Genomic DNA, 19,415 nt, shown 5'->3' on the forward strand with positions numbered 1-19,415 from the left:
TAAAGGACTCCACCCAAATTTATTTTGGATGATTGCTGCCTTTGCACAACATGCTCAAAATTTCCAAAATGAAATTTAAAAGTCAGCGGACAGCACAGTCTAACCAGGTTTAGCTGAATCTGAGTGCAAAGTGCTGCAAAGTGGGTGCCACAGATGCACAACAACCACTTCTCACATACTGCACATTTCAACACACACGAGGCTGCTTCTGTGTAAGTACTGAGGCTGGCAGGTAACAGCAGTTCTACCACCAAGGGAATAACAAAACCAACTCATCTTCAGTTGTACACACTCGTTAGTCATGATGAAACTACACTGTTTACCAAGTCAGCACACTGGCTACTGAGGTACTGTGTTATTCCCTACAGTTAGCATAAGAAACATCTGAATTTTTATGCCACTCATGCCCTGATAACTCAATAGGGACTTCTCACACTGTCCACCAAGCTGAAGCCATTTGTTGAAGTAAAGAAGGTGGATGAGGTGAAATACTGTAAGAGAGAGAGCCAACAGCTTCTTCAGCAAATTGCCAGAGCCTGCCTAAAGAAACTCACCCTTCATTCCTGCCCAGCTTCTTGGTTTTATCAATAAAATGCTTCTTATTGCCATATGGTTTGATTAAGAGAAAATCTCTGGTCAGGGATCTACTTAGACATGTTCTGCCTCTGCTTAAAGCGAAGTGCCTCTGCAGGTGCTTTCCTGAACCATCATCCCAGGACAGGTGCGTGATGACACTTTCAGGTGATGACACTTTCTGGAGTTGCAGAACCAAGCTCTTCATACATCACTTGCTTATTTATTATTTTTACAATTTCCCATTCAACAATTTTTTCTTTTGTGACCATGTATTTTGTTACAATGCTTTTGGAAGTGCTCATTCCATGCTTTTCAGACTTGGAGGTAAGCAGGTAAGACTGAAAAAGTTGCCTAGTTCAAGCTTCATGTACAACGCATTCACACATTTATAATAAAAACTTGTCTAAACATCTCTTTGTTCTTTGGACCAACTCCAGCCTCCCTAGGTGACTGTAACATGTCTTATAAACCTTTCATGGAAGACTTAAAAAATAGTACTTAAAGACAAAAAAGAAAAACAAATACATTTAAACATCATCAACAAAGACAGAATGGGAAAACAGAGTGGAGACATCCCACGCCAAACTCACTGCAGGCACAGGTTAGTAGTGTCCTCTTGAAATCTGCTTTCTGCCTTCTTGCATTTCTTCCAGCTCATGGTCTTAAAAGCGAGCTGCAAAGCCAAGAGAAAATTCCGTGTATGCCCCCATATGGATGGCACACTGAAATCCTTCTTAAGAAGGGAAGTGCTCAGCACACAGCCTATTTCAGCTCGCTGTCCTACCAGGCTGTCTGTGCACAGGCACCTGCCAAACAGGGCTAACAGCATTTCCCTGCCTCAGGAAACTGCTGCAAGAACAAATGCAGTTATGGTTGCCTGGACACAGTAACAGCAAGGAGGGCTCCATCAGTACCTAAAACACAGCACTGCTGATCCCTGCCAACAGAGCAGGGGGTGGGCAAGGAGCACCAAGGGTAGCATTGGTAATGGAGGGGTTTATGGTAGTGGCTGATTTACTTCAGAATTGAATTTTGCAATAAAAACTCCCTAAGCTGTTTTCCTATCAACACAAATCAGCTTAAAGGATTGCACGAGAATGACCTGAACTGTATCCTGTTTTGCACACAAGTAGTTTCAGAATCTGTCCACAGTTCACAGAAACTCAAAAAAACCCATAATGCTGGGTGTACCAGGGGAAAAACAGTGAACAGTTTCCAGACTCAGTTTCCATTTCTGTGATTCTGGGCACACACCACAGACAAATGAAATGCTACGGCAGTAACCCATGAAACCTACAGAGAGTTTCCTCACCAGTAACGTGGGTCAGAAGAATTGTATACTGTGTTAATAGGCATAAATCAGTTACTTATTGCATCCAAGTTCACCTGTAATCCCTAAATTTCATACAGATATTATGGGCTATCATGGAAAGAGATCTTCACTGCTAAACGTGAACCCTCTCTGTCTTTTACTAGCTGTTAAGAACAAATTCCTCAAAACTTTCAAAATAAAGTGAATCAAGAAGTTTCAGCTACAGAAACATAGTGCAAAGGTTCAGTTTGGCACTGCGATATTATAGACAGACAGGAATTTATGGTAAACTGTTTAGATTTGGAAAAAAAAGAATCCTATAATTGAACCAATATTGTCAAATGTATTGCATACTATTGTAACTTCACAGTAATCAAAATCAGACATCAAGGTTTCTATAGAAGCAGCAATCACAGATTGCAGTAAAGTATACCACTCAAGGGAAAAAATTGCATTTTGGCAATTTTATAGTCAAGTGTTCCTTATGCTCCTCCAACAGTCATTTGTCAGACATTTTCCTGTTTAAAAGGTGCATATTATTTCTTCTCAGTCCTCGTGAGACTTCTCTGCAATGACTTTGCATTCATACTGAAAAACAGAAATTGACAAAATAATATTAATTTACATAACTAGTGAAAAAGACTTCAGTGACTTTTCTACAAAATGGGTGATAAAATAGCTCTTGTTAAACTCCACTTAGATAAGTTTGATCCCTTAAGTTTTATGCACATACTGGTGACTGCAACTTCCGTCCCCTGAGCAGTCAGACTTTGGGGATGGCCTGATTTCTCCCCAGACACAGGAGCTCTTAGCTCATGGTCCTGAAAGTATGTAACAGAGTGTACAGAGCAAAGCATGGGTGTACTCTGATTTACAGACTGATCAGCTCACTAAGTACATCAACAAGAAATGATTGCTGGTTTCTACCTCACTGCACACCCTCGAGCCAAACAGCTGGCTGGTATACATGGAGGAAGAAATTATATGTACATTTACCTTCTACTGGAAGGCAATCAACCCCCCTCCTCCAGACTCACCATCGCCAGCTGCCTGCCAATATTGCCCATTGTTATTCCACCAGCAAAAAATATACATGGCAACCAGGAACGGACATAGAGGAAGTCTGGGGATGTGTATCTGGAAAAGAATACACATTTTTCAGCTCAGTGTTGTGCAATAGGGTCCTCCAAACCCAAGGCAAACTCACAATTATTAGGATATTTTAACTCAAAAAGATCCACATTATAGAAATTTAATTTCTTGCAGCAAACAACAAAGGAGGCTTCTTATTGATTATAGCTGCATTTATTCAACCAAACAAAGTGTGCTACATCATTGGCAAGGTAGCAATTTTATTTCAATTAGCATTTCCAACTAGATTTCTCACACTCAGATAAGAACTTTCATAAACAGTCCAATTTATGCTGTGCTCAAAATTAGGTGCTGACAGCTTTGAAAATCATGTCAAATTGCACCCCTCCAGTTATTCTGATTTAACATTACAGCTTCAGAACATTATCATTTCACCTTAGGGGAGCAAACACTTACTGATAAACTCCATTGTACACCAGAAGCTGTGACACCAACGTGGCCAGGAAAGCAATCCCTACTCCAAGACCAAAGCCACTTCGTGACCTGTCAAAGGTCCACCACAGCCCAATGGACAGGGCTGCCAAGGTGAGAGACAGCTGGATATTGTTGGCAAAATCCACCTTCTGTGCTGGCTGTTAAGGATCAGCTTGGAAATACCATGTGCAAGCATAAAGCAATTTTTGTCATTCTGTTTCTATTATTTTGGCACAACAGAAAAAAAACATCATTAAGACAAGTACAGTGTTACCTTTATCATCTCTCACACAGCTATCAGATGTGGGGAATTAAGGCTTGTAATTGTCACTATTTCAGGAAACTAAAAACTTATGATACTTCTTCCAATTTTAGGGTCTTTGCACTGTACAAGACTGAAGAGCCTCTTCCCCTACCAAACAATCAAGCATTTTATAGAGACACACAATGCACATGTTACTTCTCACCCTCACCTGGACCTTTATTACACTCAATATGAAATCTTAAATCTAGCATTAAATTCATTCAACTGACAGGGATTTACCAAAAAAAGGTATTTATCACTCTTAATTGCAATTTTGTTTAAATTACATGATGCTTTACATTCAGTTCAGCATTAAAATGTTAATGTGTTCTACAAATCAAAATTAAAATACTACTTGGAAGTGTTCATGTAAATCAACATTGAAAGTCAGTTTTGTCAGCTTTTGAAAGAATTGTGAAGTCACTTCAGATATCTTTGTGTGTTTCACATCCTTCAAAATGTTTTGGAAACACTAACTCATTCTCATTACTCCTGTCCAAAACAGATAATTAAAAAGGGGCTTGTCATGTTTCATAGGCCTGAAAGCAAATTTATGGGATGACAGTACAAAAACCACTGTCCTACTTCCTCACAACAATCTGGAGGGAGACCTAGTGGAAATGAGAAACAAGCTTGACTAACTGAAATAAATAATTACAGGATAAAAATCAATAGCTTCTGAAAAAGTGTCAAAGAAGATAGAACCCTCACCAAATCTGGCAATGTGCAGAACTGGCAATAGCTGAAGAGAAAGCAGTCTGGAGAGCTGTCAAGCAGGAAATACAGACAGTACATTACTGATGTCCTGGGATATGGGGAACAGCTGCTAGAGAACTGAAGAAAATTTGCTGTAAATAATCAGACCTGTGTGAAAAGGAGCTGTCAACTCTTATTTCCTAAAAGCAGCAAAGCTGCCACGGGCTCACCCAACAGGTACAGGTCAGTGAGAAGCACAGTGCCAGAGCAGAGCTCTGTGGAAGGAGAGTGAGGTTTGTGAGGGACAGTGGGAGTGACTCAGAACCTCGGCAGCTCCAGCTCATCTGGCCACACTGGACAGCAGAGGGTGGGGAAAAACCACACAGCAATAAAACCATCAGTGCCCAAGCAAGAGAGAATTCATCCAACTCTGCCACCTTTTACTTAGTATGCTCCTTCTTCCTGGAAGTGAGGAGATCCAACAGCACACGAACAGAACTTTTAGCACCATTTTTGTGAACTGTGTTGGAGCTGACATGGATGGAGATGAGCAGAGATGATGTGCTTTCTTTACAAGACCCCAATTTTCACCAGCAGACCCTGGTTTTAGCTGACAGAGCAGGCACTAGGCATAACTGCAGGAAGTCTCTCAGACCCACAGCACTGCCAGTAAGGTGCACCAATCCATGAGAAAAGCAACCTGTCACCCAGGGTACTCTCTCGGCGTCAAGGAAGGCATCCTTTGCAGAAGGGGGTAGCAACATTTCCTGGCATTGTATAGTCCTGGGTATTCCTAGTCCTGAGCTTTCCCCACTCTTTGCAAAGTGTTTCACTCATGACTTCAAGACAGGGCCTCAAACTCTTACTATGGTATTACTGGATATCAGCTTGCAACAACCTAAAGCACTTTTCTGTAATACCTACTGCATTAATATCTTCCCACACTAACCTTCATTATTCAAAGAAAATAAAGACTCTAAGTAAGGACAAAGCCCAGTACTGAGACATTCCTAATGAAAATATTTTTCAGACCAAAAAGATGTGAGACTCATCAGCTCCACTACTGCTGCAAGTTTGACACTAACACATAATCTGCATTTTCTTTGCAAAAATGCTGCATGTTACACCTTTAACACCAACTCACCACAACTGTGTGAGCTTTTTTTAAGAGGAAACCCATTTGTTACCACCAATGTCGTTTGGTTACAGGATACAGCACTGGCATGATTTATTCCCACAAAGACTGCTACACATCGCATTACACTGGACCATTCTCTCTTGAACTTATGTGGCTCTCCCAGATGTCTGTCCATGCAGGGGTACAATAACCCAATCACAGCTGTGGAGACAGGAGAGAAAAAAGGCCCTGAAGTTAAAGCACTGGCAACATTTAACTAGAATAAAGGCTATCTAGACTTTGACAATTATAGTCACTACTGAAACACATATTTTCAGGATAAACAGCACAAAAACATACATTGTAAAAGAAGAGGAACTTCAAAGAGTTTCATTATTCAAAAAAGCTACACAGAGTTCAGCAGCATCTTCAGCCACTGCAGCAGAAGCAGCAATACAGAGGCAATTTGAACCAGGGACAGAGGATGACAGAGCTCTCCCCCACACCAACATCTACACTGTAGTTCAGAAAGAGCACTAACAGCTTACAGGTTTGGCACTTCCAAAAATCCCACACATCAAACACGTTCAAAATAACTGCAAAACCAACACACCACAGCACTGGTGTAGTTTATAACATCAATATTTTGTGTTTTTCTTCTGTTCTTGTTACAAGCAGGCTCTGTTTGGATAACATTTTTCTCTTCTTCAATGCTACGCTCAAGCTCACCCAGAAGAGAGAAAGCCAAGAGCCTACAGTAGCTGTTGAATACAGAAAGCAAACAGAAATTCCAGCCCCAGGGAATTGAGATGCTCTTTCAATATTTCTTCACAAATGCATTCTCTACTGCAACTGCAGCTAAAAAGACTTTTACCAACCACACTAAGGAACAATAATGGTGCCTTAATGTCAGACTGTAGTGGTGTGAGCACAGCAGAGCCAGAGCCATGGGTACAGACTGCAGTGCCTTCAGTCCAGCACTCTGCTGGGGGTAACACTGCAAATGCTCTTTCCTCTGCCACAGAGCAAACTGATCTCAGGGATTCAGAAAATAAATCATCAGTAAAGCTGGAGCGGAAAAAAACCTCCCTGAGCAATTTTCTTGCCAAAGGCCTTGGGCCAAACTCATGACTAATAAGGGTGATGGATGAAAGGACTTCTCTGAATGCAGCCTCGATCACCCCTGATTACAAATATGCAAAATACCTTTATTCTGTTCACAATAATAAACCATACTGCAGAGAAATGTTACGTCAATTCCACGAAGGCTGTGCAAGTACAAATGGTAAGAAAATGGGTGAATTATCAGCATTTACCACAGAGGTCCCTTATATGCATGCCAGCAGAAATGATAAGGAAAGAAAATGGAGAAGACTAATAATGAAAAAAAACCAAACCCTGAACACCTCAACAGAGTGACTCCTGCTGGGAAAAGCCAATTAAGGCTGTAGTATCTTTGAATGAGGTGGCTTAAAAATCAAGTACTAAAATCAAACAGTACACTTTACAAGTCATGTCCAGTCTTTCCATCAAAACTACCAACCCATCAGGCCCAGAAAGGCCTACAAGTTTCTTGTGAGATGATGGCAAGAGGCAGCCTTCCCAAGTTCCCACTGGCAGCTGCAGAAAGCACAAAAACTAATTCCTGGACACATGTATATTTATGTATACAAAAAGATCAGAAGGATACTAATAGCTCAACAAGGACAGTGATGCTGAAAGGGATCCCCACCTCTCACACAGATTTTTGCAACTACCTAACTATCTCAGGCATAGACACAGGACTGAACTTACCTGATGCTGTGCCACAGCAAGGTGGTACCCACCAAGCTGAGGAGAAGATGCTTGTGATCACATCAGGGGGGAAGAGAGTAACGTTCCTCTGGATCTGAAGCAAGTTTAATACTAATGCAAGAAATACACCAATAAAAAACAGCACTACACCACGAATTACCAAATTCATGCCACGACTGGTTACAGATGAAATGTATGGGCCACACTTTTTTGGTAAGGTTGGCATTGCATCATTTTCTGCCATGACTTCTTAAGTTATCAGAGGCATCCAAGAGGCTGACTGAGGATTCACTTGCAATCAATATTTTGACTCTCTTCAATTAGGAGACACCCAAACCCTGAAAAATAATAAAAAAAGAGTGAAAAATTCAGATATAAAAAACATTACAAGTATTTCCCTCAACTTCTTTGGAGACTGGGTTAAAAAATGCCTATTATATTTTTTCTGAATTTTCTGAAGAGGCAATTAGTCCTTTGATAGCAGAATCAACCACAGCTGCAAAAATGCCTTACAAAGGGAATAGGTTTCACAACTATTTTTTTCTACTAGGAGACAGAGGAGGAAACATGTGGGATGGGACAAGTAGGAATGTGAAAGTACATTCCAGGAGGTGAAGAAATGACACAGATATCAGATGGAAGGAAGGCTTGTTTTGCAGCAAGAATAAATTGGTTTACTCCCTTCCTTTAAGCAACAACTGGAGGTTATATAATTCAGCAGCAAGTAAACACAGCCCTCAATTTCAAGTCAGCCACAGGGGTTAAGAGATCTCTTTTCCTGAAGAGACACTAAAAAAAAACATTTCTCAACTGGAAAGTGAAATCTGTTTAGTAACTCAGGCTGGAGTCAGAATTTCAGCAATCCTGCAGCATACATGTTTTGTAACCTCCAGTAAGAGCAAACAGCTCAGCAAACCAGAGCAGTAACTTCAGCACAGAGAAATATTTACAAAGTAACACGCACATCTGGTGAAAAGTGCCCTACATCACTACAAACCCTAACTGTAATCAGGCACAGGAGCACCTGAGGGCAGAGGAAAAGGAGCTCCACCTGCCTTCGCACTGGGAAGCCTCTGACATGAGTAACTGCCGGCACTACAGGAATGGCACAGCTCCCACCCCAATCCCTTCCTCAAAAAAAACAAAACCTGTCCATCATGGGTCTTGTTATACACGGATTCAGTGCCACATTCGTGTACAACAACAGTTTTGATCGACAGCTTAGCCACCTGGAACTTCAGAAAAAAAGCCCTGACATTGTTTTTAAATCTGAAACTGCCAGCTGGTAGCAGCTTCTGTTAACTCTTATTTATGGCACATGGGGTGCCAAACCAGAACATCCATCCCCTTTCCTCTCAGCTCCAGCCAGCCCCGAGGAAGCTCTCTGCAGACACAACAGCAGAGCAGAGGTCACAGCATTCATTCACTTCTGACTGAAAGCCAAAAGGGAAGTTAAATACATCCAGGCTAGTTAAGATACTCCAGTCAGCTGCACAGATGTGATGCCACACCAAAGCATTCTCCATCACATGAGGAAAGTTCCAACAGACAGGAAAAAAGAGGACAAAAAAGAAAAAAGTTGTCTTCATACAAAACTTCCCACTGGCAGTTTGGAAAGGCAACAGGGTCTTCCTAAGAACATAGGCTCTCTTCTACAAAGCCAATTTTCCAAGTTCCTTGTAATCATGAACACACCTTGGGGGGAAAGAGAACCACCAAGGTGTCAGGCTTCTTAGTCTGCTTCCTGAGTCAGACTGCCAGCCTTGATGTCTGTAACAGGGCTGGCACTGGCACTGCAATACTTCCTTCAAGCAAAAAGGAGGTGCTCCAGATTTTTCTTTCCTGCTCTGGAATGCACAGCACTGGAGCTTGGATCATACTTTTAGCCTCCAGCAAAGAAACCACGGAGTCACAAAAACATCACTATTTCTACTGAGAGTCCCCCTCGTGTCCCCTGGGGCTTTGCACACCAGGTGATCACTGGAATTCTCAGAATTTACAGGAGTCTTTCCAACACATGGCATTGGGGACTTTAGCTCCCAATTACAAACTCTGCAGGAATACTGGGTTTTCAAACTGTTATGTCCCTTCTCAGCTTTGATTTGCCTAGGGAAATAAACTAAGCTCTTAACTTTCCACTTACTTCACCATCCCAACAGCTTTTGGCACTTCCTGAAGTCTGCACATCCCTTTTTTAAATGCATGACTCAAGCTGATACATAAGGAAGCTCACACTTCTAGTTCTTCCTTTAATGAGCAGCACACAGGTTTCTTTTTTCAGTCATAAAGTGGTTTGCTCATGTCCTGTGATCCTTAATCTCTCCTCTCTCCTGTTTGTTCCCTGGCACCAGCTCCAGACCTTGCATGCTGCATTTCAGCCCATAGGTGTCATTGATTTCTGACACCCAACTTCAACCCACTTTTCCTGCAGGATCTCTCAGGCCTCTTTGGCCCTGCAAATGTTGCCAGCTTTGGGTCATCAGCAAGCATCCTCCTGCATCCTATTTTGTGCACCAAGGTTATCAACTAAAATAGAAACACAGGATGTTTTGGATTGGAAGATACCTTAGAGATCATCTAGTTCCACCACCCAAATACTGAAAGAGATCAGCTCAAGTCCCTGTCTTTGATGAAATCTAGAAATAATTTTCCTGCATCGATTGTTTCCCCATTTTACACTCTCTTGGTATCTCCCTCTAACAAGACTCTGCTTCTTGTAACTCTTCATCCACAGGAATCTTCAGCCTAATTAAGAATCATCAACTATCCACATAGCAATACTAATGTAAACACTGATAAGCTCTTACTGGTTTTTCTCCTAGAAATGCTGGTGATCAAGTAAAAGTCCAATTTTACTCCGGTATAAATCACTTTCAAATAATAAAACCCGCATTTGTATAATTTCCACTTCTTTAATATGCCATTCAGCAAACACATATTTAATTGTGAAGGCTTATCTAAATGCAACAGGAAGGAAATCACTTACTGCTTCTACACAACCACTGCAGGTGCAAGTTATTCAAGACACCAGAACAGATTTTTATTAGCAGGTAAACAGCCTGACCCCAGCAAGGGCACCTGGGTAGGAACATACTGACAGATGTTTATGCAAGTAATTCAAAGGCTGAAACTAGCATGACACAGTCGTTTGTACCTGGTGGTTTCTCACCCCACACATCTCATTCCTAGTTGTTTCATCAGTTTCCAGATTTTCCACTGACCTTCTGGCATGCCACAGAGCAACCGGGGAACAGAGCAAAGTGATCAGCGCTCAGGAAACATTCTTCATTGCCCCAGACAGCCGAGGCTCACAACGCCCTGGCACAGCCCAGATATATACTATCCCCACCCTTCATGGAAATTCAATTACTGTCTCTAAAGACTCCAATTCCTTCTGACTAGGAGGCCACTGTTTCTGCAGACAGCGGAGACTCTGTCTCCTTTTAAGCCTTATGTTTTGCTGCAGGTTTCCTCTCAGATAGGAACAGACCACAACATATTGAACCAACGTGACTTCTGAGCCTTCATTTCCTGGGAATGCACATTCACAGCTGTACCCGGCACTGAAAGCTGCGGGCTTGGCACTGCCAGGGTCTCAGCTGCGCTTCCTCGCTCGCTGGCACACGCGGACTCCAGCCCAAGCTTCTCAACACACCGTGCACCGTGCCCGGCTCGCGAGGCACCGCACCGTGTCTGGCGTTGCGCAAAAAGTTAACAAGTAAATTATCACCCTAGACGTTTTTAAAACACTTAGTCACTTAACTGTCTCCTAAGGAGAAGATCCCTCCTGCTCACCCTGCGCACCGAGAGCGATTCACAACTTCTGACACCACACACACACACCGGGCACGGCGCGGTGAGGCCGACAACGAGACCATTTATTTGGGCAACACCGCGCAGGAGATGGCAAGAAACCATCCGTCTGCAGCGAGGCAACGCCAAAAGCAAACAAAACCATCGCCTCTCAGCCAGCGGGCGGCGGTTCTGCCCCGGACCCGGGCCGGGCGAGCCCAGCCCGCCTGGGCAGCTCCGGCGGGCGGAGGGGCCGCGGGCCCGGGCAGCCCCGCCGGGCGCAGGCTGTCCCGGCTGCCGGGGAACGGCCCCGCCGGCCTCTCCCCCCATCGCCCCCGGCCCTAACGCAAGCGCTGCCCCGGCCCGCGGGCAGCACGGGGCCGAGGGGCGCCGCTACCCGCCCGGCCCGGCCCGGCCCGTCCCCCCGGCCCGCGGCTCCACAGCCCCGGCCCAGCCCGGCCCCTCCGCAGCGCCGGGACTCACTCGGCCTCCGCCATGTTCCGCAGTCCCCGCCCCGCGCAGCCTCCGCAGCGCCCGCCGGGCCTGGGCCGAGCCGTGCCGGGCAGCGCGGGGGGGCGCGGGGCTGCTCCGCCGGCGGGCCCCGCTCCGCCTCGGGGAGCGCCCGTACCGCGCCCTGCCGCGGAGTTCGTAAGGGAGCGCTTCACTGTGAGTGCTGTGTGCAGGAGCAATGGGTACAAACTGGAACACAGGGAATTTGGGTTAGATATTCGGAAGAAATGCTTTACTGTGAGGGTGGTGAGACACTGGAACAGCTGCCCAGGAGGATGGGGATGCCCCAAGCCTGGCGGTGTTCCAGGCCAGGTTGGACGAGGCCTTGGTCAGCCCGGTCTAGTGCGAGGTGCCCCTGCCAGTGGCAGGGGGTGTTGGGACTGGGTGATCCCTAAGGTTCCTCCCAACCCTTAACATTGTGTGATCCAATAATTGAAAGAAAAGCTGGATGTGCTGCGCTGTTTGCCCCACGACCACACTCCCAGCTGGGCTGGGGCAGTCCCACATCCTGCTCCACCTTCGGGCACACACATGGTCGGAATGGAGTCCTTGTCCCCAGCTGAAGCTGCCAGCCCAGCTCCGGGCTCCTGAGCGCCCGCCTGGTCCCACAAGGACTTTCCCATGGGCTTGACTTTATTGATGGAGGACAAAATTCCACATCTCCATGTTCCAGAAGCCACATTTTCAGCTCCAGTTTGGGCCTTTCGGGGAGAATGTAGAACATGAAGCAGAGAACAATTTGCTTTAGCCTGTCTTAGGGATGGTAAAGGCATCACAATAAAAACCACCATTTATGTATGCGAGATGGAATATGTGAGAATAATGCTGTTGCATTCATTTGTATATCATATATTCATATAATTGTATTAATGAACTCTTCCCTTTCTCATACTGATACTGAATATTGTTATTAAAAATATTTGCACATTGCATTTCCCCAAGGTTGGAATTTCACTAAAAGACTTTGACAGAGCTTTCCATATTACGAGGTCTGCAGAAATTCAGTGCCTATCCCCTTACAGTTCTCAGAGTATGGCTGGGTAGGATGAAATTTGTAGCTGTTCACTGTAGTGGCATCTTTAGTGATAACTGTGGTTTCTTTGTGCTGGTATGTTGTGATCAGCAGTGTCACCAAAGTGCAAACTCAGAGGTGAGGATGTGAGTCTATAACAGACATATTAAGAATGGAAAAGGGAGACATTTGCAGCAGCACAAACCCGTTGTGGTTTAGATGAGCAATAAATGAATTTTCGAATTGTTCAACTTTGGCTTTTGACACACAGAAACAAAGTCTTTTTATTCTCAGTAATTCTGCTGAGCTGCCTGCCCTGTCTGTGGTTTAGGTGGTTATTTTGCTGTACTTGAACGCCAAATTCTGGATCAAGAATTCAAAAAGTTTTTTTAATCAAATAAAATATCTTTCCTTAACGTCAGATAAATGCCTTTGCCACATGCCTGAAGCAGAACAAGATGCCTTATTTATTTGTGCCTTAAAGACCAGGACCACCAGAAAGCCTGAAATCAGAAACTTTGGAAACATGAAGTGTGTGCTGTAGGGAGGAATGTATGGCATGAATAGATGGAGACTGCCAGTGATTGCTGGATCTTTCCTTCTCCAGACACTTGTAGATATAGCCAGGTAATGGCTTGTATATCAATAAATTTGGATTACTTACTGGTCTGCTGCTGTGTTTGGTACTATAAAATCACAAGATCTTAATTCCTACCCAAAAAAAATGACCATATGACAAATATTAACCATATTAATAGAGGTGTATTAAAACTAATATGTGAGAAAATAAATAACCAGTGTTGGTGTAAATCACTGCAGCTCCAAGGACTTGATGGCATTGCCAACTCACAGCTGAAGTCTCAGTCCCTACACCCATGTGATTATCTCAGAGGGCACAATATCCTATTGCATGAAAATGGGAGAAGCGTGAGGGAAAAGCATACAAAAATTTATCTGAATTGGAAATTGCCAAAATGAATGCATTGCCAAATAGTTTTACAGAGAAAAGAGGTAGAGATATGACCTGCAGAGAAGTGGCACTTGCTCTGAATTGACTGGAATTTCTATGAAGCATCATGGGAGAATCATCTCTTGGAAGGCAGCACAGAGTTGTTGGATTGCACTGGCTGCAGAACAAGATAATACAGGATGTTCTGAATTTAGGTTTGGGACTTCAGTGTTGCTCTGGATATAATAAATCTGACAGATTTATTATATCTGGGGAGTTCATACAGAGCAGAGAAGCCTAAAGCAGCCACACACCTATAGAAAAAGTGGAGCTGTTCTCCTGTCCCTAAAACTGGCTTTTTAAAAGCTGCACTTTTTAAAGGCCTTCAGAGCTGCCTGAGACACTGGTTGAGTGAGCCAAGGCCACTTGGCTTGGCTGGAGGTGTGTCCACAGCAGGACTGTAAAGGAATATTAAGAAGACAATGGATTCATGGATATATGGATGGGTGGGTGAGAAAGTGAAAAAGAAAATAAGAGAGTAGGTAGAAAAAACTTAACCTGAGTCTTTATGTGTGATCCATGATAAAATATCAAGTGTTTCTGAACCTGTATCACATGTAACTTAGGAACAGCCTATCTGTATGGCAAGAGAAAGCCTTCTGTGGAAGTCTGGAGCTGATTCCTGGTAGGGCTTCCAGAATTTGTATAAATAAAGGACAGCATCAGGTCAAAGTTTTTGTTCTTTCCCAAGGCCTTTGCTGTGTCCAGCAGTGGAGTAACCACAGCGCACTCTTTGTAAGAAAACCATCTGTGTGGGAGCCTTGTTCCCAGGGATTAGGCCAGGTTTGCATTCTGTCAGGTGCATGAATGAATGTCCTTAGAGCTCTTCAAGCACAGTCTGCAGATCCTAAATATCCATGACAGCCCTTCTGCAGAAGGCTGCTTGTGAGCTGTGCTGAAGCATGGCCAATGACCAGCAGCAGGTTTGCAACAAAGAATGCCTGTCCCTCCCTCATTCCACTTTGCAGACAACTCTATCAAGTACTGCTGTTATCTGGGGCCTTTAGCTAGGATTGTATTAAAAAAAAAAAAGAAGAAAAAAAAAGAAAAAAAAAAGATGCTGTATGTTCTAAATACTCTTCAGGAATATAAATCTCTTCCAAAGCCTTTTTGGAAGTTCTCCATACTTACAGAAGCCTTCTGGAGGGCCTTCATAAATAAAGAATAATAGAACTGGGCATGTTTTCCAGAAATGCCTTTTATCTCACTAGCTGAGGATGCTGTTTTGTGTTTTATTACTGCAGCAGGAGGTGCAGTAGCCACCTAGGTTAGCACACAGCTGGGTCACAGGCAGAGAGCAGCAGGGCTGACAAGTCCTGCAGCCCAGGAACTTGTTAGGCACAAAGAGCAGCGTGCTGTGAACTACGCTGGGGTCTTGGCAACAGCGCAGTGAGCACTGGACAAGTTCTATAAAATTGATTTTCCAATAGTGTTGGCATTTTAGAGAGGAAAGGGAAAAGAGACAGCAGCAGTGTGAGGCCATCGGATCACATGCGTTCTCACATATGAAAAGGGCTTGTGCTTATCTCAGGATATGCAGTTTTAGGGCAACTATCAAAGGCATTTTTAAAATTTATTTAGCCACTTGCAAAAGACACTGGGTTGTCAGCTCCAGGGGCTAAAGTCCTTTATTTGTGTGCTGAAAGGTCTGCACGGACGAATGCAGCCTGGGTTTCCCTGTGTCACTCTGCCAGCGTGGCTCAGCCCTGATCTGGTTTCCACACTCATTCAGTGCTTGCTGAAATAAGCACCTAGGGAGTAAACACTGCCAGCCACGGCCGTGGTTTCTGAGATATGGAGTCCAGCCCAGTCAGAAATTTGCTAAGATAACCTCATTGCAACACGTGCCAAAGAACCACAAACAGCTGGAGCATTGAAGGACTGACATTTAAACAAGATACTGAAAATGCAAGGTAATCATCATCATGTTAGAATGCATCCAAATGTGGAATTTAGAAATTAAAGACTTCCTACTATATTTTTATATATGCACCAGGCAATATCTAGGTTCAAGGGACAGACTAAATAGCTGGGACACTGATCTTCAGTGGGCTGTATTTTTTTCAGTGGTAATTTTTTTTGGTGGTGGCTTCTGGTGAGAGGCAAGGACAGTGTGGGGCCTGAAGGTACACACAGGGAATGTGCAAGATGCATTCTAGTCCTGTGAGTGCGTGCATCTCTCATAAGTGTGTCACTTGCTAAGAGTCAAAATAAGGTCAGTGCAGTTGAGTAAGTACATATAAAAAAGGGCAGGGAGGAAATTCATGTCAAATCAAGCTAAAAATAGATGGCTGAGTGGATGAGGAAATTGGCATAAGAAATGCAAACAGAAAAACTGCAGTCTAGAATGAAAACAGCCTTGCACAATAAGTTTTTTTTTTTTTTCTTGGCTTGATTGAAAATGTTTTAAATATATTTATATGAAGGCAGAGTGTGAATCTCTCAGGTACACACCTTGGGGTGCTGCTGTGCAGGCTCAGGAGTTGGACTTGATGATCCTTGTGGGTCCCTTCCAACTCAGACTGTCCTATGAATCCATGAACAATTTCTACTCCTGCAGAGTTTACAGTCCAGAGTGTAGCAGATTCCTCTGCAGGTGGTAGAAAGAAATAGCACATACAGAACGTGATAGTTTTGCTCATTTAATGCATCTATTTTAAGTTGAAAAATTGTGTTCTGGGGAGGCCTGTTTCTTTCCTTCACCTGTTGCAGATGGAAAAGGTGCCAAACCTCATAGACATCTAACTTTTAGGCCTCAGAATAAGGCAATAATGATGTTATCCTGTGTAATTTGCTCAATAGCCCAGGTTATCTGGGTCAGTGTTGAGGAATGTTTGTGTTGCAGCAGTCTCAGGCACTTCTGTCAGACAGCAATCACTGCTGGCATTGACAGTGCTGGGAAGGACACATTACAGAGCAGTTTGAAAAATGTCTATGTCTCTTAGCCAACAGAAATCTGCAAATTTACAGTGACAATTCAAATATCACAAGTTCTCATTTCCAACAAATATTTCCATTTTGCAGCATTCAGCTTCCTCACAAATTTGACCTTTCCCTCAGAAAGCACAAGATGCAAATGCAAAAGTAAAGGAACCAAGAGCTCACTTGGAAACACAATTTTCCATTAAAAGCAGTTTTAATGAAATATATTCCATCAGCTGGAGTCGCTTTTGGCAGTCAGGAAGCGATGCAGGTGCCTAAACACAGGATTCATGGTCTGTCTTAGAAATACTTTAAGGCATCCAGGACACCTGCATGGAGCTGGGGATGTGACCCTTACCTTGCTGAGGCTGGGCTGGGGATGGGGAGGGACACTCCAGGGCTTCTGGAGCAGCACTGCACACCCTGTGGCTGCACAGTGAGTCTCAGAATCTCTCCAGTTTCAGACAATAAAACATCCCATCTGATGCCATTACTAATGGGCTGTCAGAGCATGATAGAGGAGGGAGGGCAGCAGCACAGTGCCCTTGAATCTCACCCTAAATTCATGGCACGCTTTTGGCCCCTCCTGGTTATTTTGCACCAGAGCAGACAGAAATTCCTGCACTGGAGCTCCGTGCTGTGACCTCCAGCAAGTGCAGCACTCTGGGAGCTGGCTCTGCCAGTGCCTCCATCCAGGCCCAGAGCAGGAGGCAGGGTGCAGGGCAGGCACTCTCAGCAGGAGCTGTCCTGGGAACACTTGGAGCACATGGCAGCCACAGCCAGCTCGGCAAGAAAAAAATGAAGTCTGGTGTTGGGCAACTGGATTGTGCAAGGAACACTGGGATGAACGGAGCAGGAACTAGTAATCAACCCCGTGAGTCTCCCTGGAGCTATGAAAAGACAAGGAAGATTAATGATTGTCTGAGTCAACATTATTATATATATATTTATTAAGTCACAAGGTCACAGAGGCAACACTGGAGAGCCGTGTGCTAGAGAAGGAAGATAAGAACATGACTGGTCCAGGCTGGCTGCAGCTCTGGGCAGCCTGGTCCAGTGGAAAATGTTCCTGCCCATGGCAGGGGGGTTGGAACTGGATGATCTTTAAGGTCCTTTCCAACCCAAACCATTTTACGATTCTATGGGAATATAATATAAATGGGATTGGAATTGCAGAGTTCTCAGGCCTTTCCCTATTTCATAATTATATTACCACTTTTGCTATAATCGCTGTGAAAAGATAAAGAATTGTCTCTTTATTCTATAATGACCCACTAGCTGGTGTCAGCAAAGAATTGTTAGGCTGCCCTGGATTTCTGAGCTACTGCTTAAACTTGACCTTTTCTGATGAAAGCAGGGGCTTACTGTGTTGTGTAAGATTTGATATTACCACCAGAACACGGGGTATGAACCTTCTGAACTTATATTTTATGTGATGGCAAATGGATCTGTTAACAGCATCAGTTATATTCTCTTCCACATATTTCTAAGGTTTAATGAGGAAGGCTTAGGAAGGTTTAATGAGAAAGATATTTTTTAAATTCTTAACTCTTTTAGTAGAATTACACACAAGTTGAACTAAAGTACACAGGACTTCAGAGGTAATGAAATATACATTCCCAGCTGTGTTGCTGATGTGGAACACTAAACTATGACCAGCTTAAACTGTCTCCTGGATTTTGTCTTAGCCCTTTACTCCTACACTACACATTTTGAATGTGAATTTCTGCTGGCATTGTAAATTTACCCCAGTGAAGCATTTGGCCTTCATGTTGCAGAGACAAAATCTCAGTATTGTGTTTTGTTTGGATTGTTCTTAGTGAGTTTTTTGGTAAGTTGTTTTCTTCTTTTTGCTCGAGTGATTCATTTATGAAACAAGATGATGAGATTCAGGTTTCTGATGGTCTTTCCATTACCCAGGAATTGAAGTACTCTGAGCAGGCCAGGACTCGCATAAAGATGAACACACATACTCAAAGTGAACACAAACTCTTTAAATACAGCTTGTGCCCTGTGCAATTTACCCTGCTGATCTTCTGCTGTGGATTTATGGCTGTTGTCACAGTACTTTCTTCTCTGGCCTTTCTCGGAAGAAAGCTTTTTCAAGAACTAAATTAATTAAATCCACAGAGTGGTAAACTAAAAATATTGTCCATACAGATGTGCACATATATACATGCATATACTTGCAATTAGAAACCAGTTCTTCTGGAGATTTGATCTAAACCTGGCAGATTATAATATCTGATAATTTTAGTTTATTTTTAGTTTAGATTTGCAGGGCAGATGCTGGACTCCAGATAACATAATTATTTTGGGAAAGCACCAGCTTCTCATATGACATCCTTAAAGTCTTATGAAGATCCATTCCAAATAAATTCAAAGCCACGTGTCAGTTGCCAAATGTATTATTTTTAAAAGGGGAAATTCATGCACCAATCTTTTTGAGAGTAAGCTGCTTATACAATTTCTGGACTCTTAGATCATTTTCCAGCATTTGTGGTGCAGCAGAATAAAGATCATGTTTTATTCCAGTTATGAGATTTTAGCTATATATTATTAGAGGCTTTAAAAGTAGTTTTACATGCTTGTAACCAGAACATGAACCAAAATGAGTAATGTTTTGCCATTTCTACTGCTTCAGAAAAAAGTGATCTTAACTTCAGAACCAGCAGTGATGTTACATCTTATATCTTCAAATGAAACTTGGTCTCTTGTGGCTGTGCTGGAAAACAGATACATTTTCTGTTTGCTCTGTAGGCAGAATTTCAGTCATCTTGGCTTTCTCTTTTTCTGAATAATAAA

The 19,415-nt window shown here is 43.3% G+C and overlaps 1 protein-coding gene and 2 long non-coding RNA genes across 3 annotated transcripts in view; 1 reads left to right on the top strand and 2 right to left on the bottom strand.

The window, feature by feature from the left end:
- Positions 1–11,787, bottom strand: INSIG2 (insulin induced gene 2). Its single transcript, XM_064435143.1, has 6 exons — positions 11,641–11,787; positions 7,366–7,703; positions 5,669–5,793; positions 3,437–3,603; positions 2,926–3,025; positions 1–2,476 (listed from the first exon to the last, which is right to left on the bottom strand). The coding sequence occupies exons 2-6, from the start codon at positions 7,607–7,609 to the stop codon at positions 2,435–2,437; spliced, it is 678 nt and encodes a 225-aa protein (XP_064291213.1). The 5' UTR covers positions 7,610–7,703; positions 11,641–11,787; the 3' UTR covers positions 1–2,434.
- LOC135309181 (uncharacterized) lies at positions 3,635–5,671 on the bottom strand. Its single transcript, XR_010369482.1, has 3 exons — positions 5,599–5,671; positions 4,470–4,524; positions 3,635–3,674 (listed from the first exon to the last, which is right to left on the bottom strand). It is a non-coding gene; the product is annotated as an uncharacterized LOC135309181 (long non-coding RNA).
- Positions 11,742–19,415, top strand: part of LOC135309180 (uncharacterized) — a 26,155-nt gene continuing 18,481 nt past the window's right edge. The window contains exon 1 of the long non-coding RNA XR_010369481.1: positions 11,742–11,823. This is a non-coding gene — a long non-coding RNA (uncharacterized LOC135309180). The remainder of the gene's footprint in view (positions 11,824–19,415) is intronic.

This window comes from Passer domesticus, chromosome 10, assembly GCF_036417665.1.
Source record: "Passer domesticus isolate bPasDom1 chromosome 10, bPasDom1.hap1, whole genome shotgun sequence".
NCBI classification, from domain to species: domain Eukaryota; kingdom Metazoa; phylum Chordata; class Aves; order Passeriformes; family Passeridae; genus Passer; species Passer domesticus.